This window comes from Dendrobium catenatum, unplaced genomic scaffold (genome assembly GCF_001605985.2).
Source record: "Dendrobium catenatum unplaced genomic scaffold, ASM160598v2 fragScaff_scaffold_1510, whole genome shotgun sequence".
Classification (NCBI taxonomy): Eukaryota; Viridiplantae; Streptophyta; class Magnoliopsida; order Asparagales; family Orchidaceae; genus Dendrobium; species Dendrobium catenatum.
Window position 1 is genome coordinate 274,623 of NW_021319972.1, and position 6,811 is coordinate 281,433.

The 6,811-nt window shown below is 32.5% G+C and overlaps 1 protein-coding gene across 2 annotated transcripts; it reads left to right on the plus strand.

The window, feature by feature from the left end:
• The first annotated feature begins 650 nt into the window (after window positions 1–650).
• On the plus strand, window positions 651–5,588 carry LOC110115052 (AT-hook motif nuclear-localized protein 10). 2 transcript variants are annotated; one of them, XM_028700395.1, is made up of 6 exons: window positions 651–884; window positions 1,212–1,630; window positions 2,650–2,702; window positions 4,262–4,393; window positions 4,539–4,758; window positions 4,807–5,175. In XM_028700395.1, coding segments are annotated over exons 2-6 (726 nt in total). In that variant the 5' UTR covers window positions 651–884; window positions 1,212–1,311; the 3' UTR covers window positions 4,809–5,175. The 2 variants fall into 2 exon arrangements, with proteins under 2 accessions (XP_028556228.1, XP_020703822.1); XM_020848163.2 differs by lacking the exon at window positions 4,807–5,175 and adding an exon at window positions 5,220–5,588 and having other exon boundaries at window positions 655–884; window positions 4,539–4,700.
• The last annotated feature ends 1,223 nt before the right edge of the window (window positions 5,589–6,811 follow it).

The window sequence follows — 6,811 nt, forward strand, 5'->3', positions numbered from 1 at the left end:
ACTCATGCAAGAGAGTGCATTGTGGTCTTTGTGTATGTAGTTGCAAGCATGAGGGAAACACTAATAATTAACCCATGTGTTTGGGCGGGCATGAATGTAGGCCCGTAGATTTGACCAAACCACATAAAAAACATGTATATGTGTAAATTTCTATAGCTTTATATTCATAGCACCTTGTTTATTCACATATATTGCTTTGACTTGAATGATATTTTTGTGATGTTGGAATACTTGATATTATGCCACAGTGTGAAAAGTTTAATTAGATTCATTGTGATTTGCTTTTTAAACTCTCACTTTAGCATAAATGAAATTATCAACAATATAAAATTTATGTGGATCCCTATTTGATAACTTTGGTGTCATGAAATATAACTTAGGCTTCGTTTGGGACGACTTTCTTACTGTTTTTCGTCCCAAACAAAACTTTAATTTGCATATTTGAGTCAATCAAATATTGATGATCATGAGATGGTTGTTGTGGGCTGAGGAACCAATCTAGTCCTTAACAGATCATATAAAGTATAAATAAATATAAATAAAAAAGCTAAGTGTGAGATATAATGGAAAGAATTTTGTGATTATATTAAAATCCTTTAATATTTTTTATTTAAAATAATTTAATCAATGCAATGTCACAGCGATGCGCCCGGTGGCGAATCGCTGCGAAATTAGAAGGATTATTTTAACTATTTAAGGGGATTTTCTGTCCTCACTGCGCCCATCTTGCGCTTGCGCTTTTGTTCTTTGAAGCGTTCCTAAGAAGGAAGCATCTGATCCTTCTTCCCCGAACTAATCCTTATTAATTTTCAAGCTTTTCCCGTATTTCTCAATCCTTCTTTGAAAAAATCGAGCTTTTACTGGAAAAAACAGTGATTTTTATGGTAATCTCTCGAAATTTCTCAGTTTGTTTCACTTGATCAGTTGATCTTCATCATCTCCAATGTCTTCTACTTGTTTTACCGTGTGATATTAGGTTTTTTAAAAACTCTTTACTTTTTTTTGTGTGATCGTGATTTTATCAGTTAAACACAGCTCATCTCTGTCCAAATTCGAAAAAAAAAACCGTTTTTATTTTATTTTTCAATTTATAAATCCCGCTTCTTTCTAGTTCTAGGGTTTATCGTGCTCTATTTCTCTATAGTTTATCCCCCAAAAAAAAACCCTATTTTTACGGAAAACTCTTTTCAACTTTCTGTGCGCGGGAACAGTTGAGCGATTCCGCTTTCTCCGGCTGCTGAAACTTTCGAACTCGGTCCATTTCGATCCGCCTGACTTTAGCGGTTACTGTAGTCACCTCTTTCTTCATTCATGGAAGTGAGATCAGACCCCTCGTTCAATGTCGCCCTCCTGAAATCAATGTCGTCTTCCCCATTTACCGCAGTACAGAACACTCCCGTTGTGCTCGGTGAATTGCCTGCTTCTCAGAGTTTCAATGAGAATACAGAGGAGAGTGTGAAGCGTAAGCGAGGCCGGCCGAGGAAGTACGGGCCTTCTGATGGAACAATGGGGATATTGACGCCGCCTCCATTGCATGTGGCTGGTTCTTCTTCCACGGTTCGGTTGGAGTCGAAGAAGAAGAAAGATAAGCCTTTGGGTTCGGGGAAGAAGCATCAGTTGAAAGCTTTGGGTAATGTTCTTCATTCTTTCTTACTACTAATGCTATATGAATGAGAAAAAAATGGTTTCTTTGTTTCAAATTTGAGTGATGCTATATAGTTTAAATTTTTCTTATTGAATTCAATCTTAAAAAAATATCAATTACTCTCCAACATTATGATCCTGCTAATCTCTCATATTTGAATAATAGCTCAAATGTAAATAATCCTTTCTTCAAATTTGTTTATTTTTATTATAACTTGTGAGATAAATTGGAAGTTTGTGAGTTTACTTATTAGATCATGATGAAAAGCAGGGCATGTTTTAAATATTAAAAGAATTTAGTTCTATACTTTGGAAGAAAAAATATGAATTATTTACTATAAGTTAAAGGTATAAATATTAAATTTATTCCAAATAAATATTTTTATTGTATAAGGAAGAGATGAAAGCAGTATTTCTTATAAATATGAGAGTATCATTTGCAAGATATATTTATTTTCAACTTAAAATGCATATTTCGCATTTACATCCCTTTTCTAATTATCTTGTTGTTTGCAGGAGAAAAATATTTTTTTATTGTAACTATTTAGAGAAATTACGTGTCTTATGAGTTTGATTGTATCATGATAAACTCTGGCTGTACATGGTTGTAGTATATTAGACATACAGGGAACATATCCATTGTATAGGCAATTCAAAGTAGATCTTAAAACTTTTAGAAGATCTCTTATTAGACTTTTATATTTATTTGTTTTTTGTTCAACGAGTATTGTCATCATTTTCTGTTAGAAAAATAGTACAATAGTAATGTTTTATTAACTCATCATGCTGCAACTCTCTCTCTCTCTCTCTCTCTGTATATTCTTCAAGATATTGCAATTTTAAGTGGATTTTCCTTGTTTTAGATGAATCTTAGTTTCTTCTGGAATCTGTGTTTTTGGTAAGAATAACATTTTAGATCCTGAAATATGTGTTACTTAACTTCTTTATTTATGAATTCCTTTTGAATCTGATTTTATTTACTTATGATTGCATTTCTACTTACAGGATTATCTGGGATTGGATTTACTCCTCATGTCATTACAGTTAAAACTGGAGAGGTATATTCTCATGTTTAATTTTGTTAGTAGTAAGTATTTTGCATTACTAATATGAGTGTGGAATTATTTATATAAAATTAGAAACAAATATAATTTCCACATACCAGAAGGCCTCAACCATTGGATTAATTATTCTGTGCGGATGCCGCGCTGTCCGGAGACCAACTAGAATGCACCACGTCACCTCCTGATCGATACCGTGGCTCGATACTGCTCTGTACCGCTCGATACCGCGGCTCTGGTACTATTGATGTGGCACATTCTGGTTAATCTCTGGACGGCGCTCTGCACAGAATAATTTCTCCAATCATTGAGTGTCTACGACATTTATCTAGCAAACTTTAAATTGCAGTATAAGAGAAGAAATATGTTCACAATTGCACCATGATAGAAGGAATATATCATAAATTTAGTCGTTTCGTTATCTTTTTTAATTCTTAATCTTATATTTTTGTTAATTAATGACTGAAAATTTGTTGCCTTGTCAATAAAGTACTTCAGTTCTTGCAATATTCTTGTGTTTAACTGTTGAATGATGTCATGTAAAGTTTTATATATGCCATAGTAAGGAATAGGAAAATTTGCTGCTTGTTAAGCAATTTTACCTCTTTCATTATTCTGTATAGTGAATAGGAGTAGATCTAGCCAATTGCCCTTTGTGGACTCCTAATGGATTCCAGAAAACCAGCGAGAAGAACTTCAGCATTCATATTGCTGCCATATGTTGATTTTTAAGAGTAGCTGTGGTGTCATCTAGTTTATAATGTCTTTAGTAAAATTCATGCAACTTTTTACATTTGTTTTTCATGTTTATTTGTGAAAATTATCATATATTCATTAAAATTGCAATCCTGTAATATTTTTTTGTTTTGTTACTGCATAACATAAGCTCATAGCAATTCAACTAAGCGGTCCTGGTTCAGATGATTGCTAGCTTTTTGAAATTGGTTTGTTTTTCCATAATTTCTGGATATGTGATGCTACTTAAATGATGCTCCTTTTTTATGTTATGAAAGAATTTCTTGTTTTTTCTTCTTTGAAGCTTATAAATGCTGTACATCTTATGCTTGGAAAAGTCCTTTTTTTTTTGGGATGTTAGGTAGATTTGAAGGTTAAGGACATTGGAAATATGTCCCAAAATTCTTTGATAAACTCCCTCCTTCCCTGTTTCTTCTCATTTATGCTTTGTTTTGCAACTTTATTCTTGCTTTCTAAAATAGCTTTTGTACCAAAAAACTGATTTAGAAAGCAGGAAGAAAGTTGTCCCGAATGAAGCCTAAGATTGCATCAGGTTTTTTGAACTGGAACTGAACATGCTAAGCAAAAAGTTTATTTATTTATTTATTTTACGTCTATCAATTTTTATGGATTGATGTTTCTTAAATCAATGTGATTTTACAATTTACTAAAAAAGTTTGATTGTCTTCATATAGTAGGATAAATGCTTGATGATGTTGTTGTTGTTGTTATTTGATTTTGTGCTACTTTTCTCTTGACATTATATTTTGCCAGATGAATTAGATGTGAAGTTTCTCTTACAGTTTCTATAAATTCCTTAGGATGTTTCAGCAAAGATCATGTCATTCTCCAATCACGGGCCTCGTGCACTTTGCATTCTCTCAGCAAATGGTGCCATATCCAACGTCACACTTCAACAGGCTGCGACTTCTGGTGGAACAGTTACGTATGAGGTAATTCCATGTTATAGCTGAACGAGCACAGACTAGTTTACTTTTGAACTCAACCTCCTTATTTATTTGGCCATAATGGTTTCTGAAAATTGTAGAAAAAATCTTTCTTATCTGCCATTTAGTTACTTTTCATATGCATTTACAGGGACGATTTGAGATCTTATCGCTTTCGGGCTCGTTTTTGGTATCTGAAAGTTCTGACCAGCGCAGCCGAACTGGAGGACTTAGTGTATCGCTGGCTGGCCCTGATGGCCATGTATTGGGTGGAGGAGTTGCAGGTCTTTTGATTGCTGCAACCCCTGTACAGGTCTGCTTCTTTCCTTGCCATCTTCATAGTATCCTTCATTATAATTTTTCTGAAAGGTGTCATATATGTGGCAAATTATTCTGTGTGGAGTCCGGACATCGTTCAGAGGCAAATAAAAATGCACCACCTCACTCCAAAAGTTTACCGCGCTCAGTACCAAGCGGTACTGGACGGTCTCCCGTCCGGTGTCCGCAAAGAATAATCTCTCCATATATGTTGGATGGAGACCAGAAAATTTCATTTGTTCTAGAAAATATATTTGTTTCTTTTGAAAAGTTCAGATGATAGTTTCTTAAGGCGGATCTCATTTTAGTAGTTTTGATTATAGCAAAGCTGTTTCAGACTGCACATTTGGTAAAAAATATGTTTTTCGACCCAAAACTTTTTGAAAAGCAATAAGAAAAATATTATAGCCATATCTGAAAAACAGAATTGTATGAGAGCTGCTTAAAACAGACCCATGAAGTTGAGAATAACTTACCTGCTGTTACTCAAAGCAATCAAAGTTTCTCTGTTCAGGTGATCGTTGGAAGCTTCATCATAGAAGGTGACAGCGGACGGAAAGAGCCACAACAGATGATCCCCTTGGTAGGTGAATCTGAACCTGGGAAGCCGAGACCGTCGAGCCCGATCTCTCGAGGTGCATTGAATCCATCTTCAGGTGGAGGACCTGGTGGTAGTCCTCATAACCAGAGCTTTAATGGCAGCGACCATAATGGAAATAACAACCAAAATCTTCCTGTTATGTCATGGATGTGAAAACACAAAGTCTATAAAATTATGCAAATCTTGGCACCAGAACTGTTTTTTTTTTCCTTCTGTCTTGCAGATGTATTAGTTAACTTGTTGTCATCTTTGGTTTGTTTGTTTGTTTGTTTTTTTAATAAATCAAATTGTTATATTTCATTTTAATCTTCAACTTGAATTTAGTTATATTATTTATTGAATCTAGTTACCTTCTTGGTTATTAAAATAATGTATCTATTTTTTGAAACTTTTGACATCAACTGTCCATGTTACTCATGCTTTTATTTACATACCTAAATTATTTATATGCAAATAAAATAAAATTAAAATTAATTCATATAACAATATATTTATTTCAATTGCTCATAAAATAAAAATTTATTTAAATTCATTAAATATCTTAAACTCAGTTTAAAAAACATTCATAATATCACAAATTATTAACTTAAAGTTGAGAAAATTAATTAATAAAATAAATATTCTAAATAAGTCATAATAATAGAATAGAATACAACAACATTAGTGTTAAATAATTATTAAGTCATTTAAATAATGTATTTAAAAAAAGAGACTAAATTTAAATTATTTATGATATATATATATTTATCTATAGCTTAAGGTCCTTCAACTCAATAGTTCAATGACTTCTCAAACATTAGGAGTAAGCCTTTATATTGGAATAAATTGGGCATTATTATGACATCTACCAATGATTGAAAATTTTAAAGAGGTTCCAATCTTATCTTGGTGATTGGAAATAAAATTTTTTATCATTTGTTAGGCTTCATTTGAGAGTCTTTTTATTATTTTTAAAATAATTTTTTAGTAAAAAAAATTTAAGCTAATAATTTGTACTAAAAAACAATTTTAAAAGATAGTAAAAAAATAGATTGGAGACTGACTTCCCTTACTAATCATAACATGTTATACTAGTTAAAGATGACCCTGCAAACTCAATACTATTAACATTTGCTTTGTTATGTGGTGCCTTAATTTCTATGGCTTTCTTTCGAAGAGGCATCTTAAAATTTTAGGCTATTTGAGATTATTTTCTTATTGCTTTCTAATAAAACGGTTATCTAATATGAAAAAATTTAATTCAAGAAAATTTTAAATTAAAAAAAGTGCAAAACAGCTGTTCCAAACGAAGCCTTAATCACTTCAAGGCATTTCTACCATTCTGCTTCATATAGCTTGTGCTGACGTGATTTGAAATAATCTTATTTGATTTAAGAGCTACTCTTTTAAATTTACTTGTTTTGCATGGAAATTGCAAATTAAAGGGCTGAAAACTCATCAAGTTTTAGCTAAACGGGGCCTATTTGTTAGTCAGCAATGTGATATTTGCAATATCAACCTAAGAG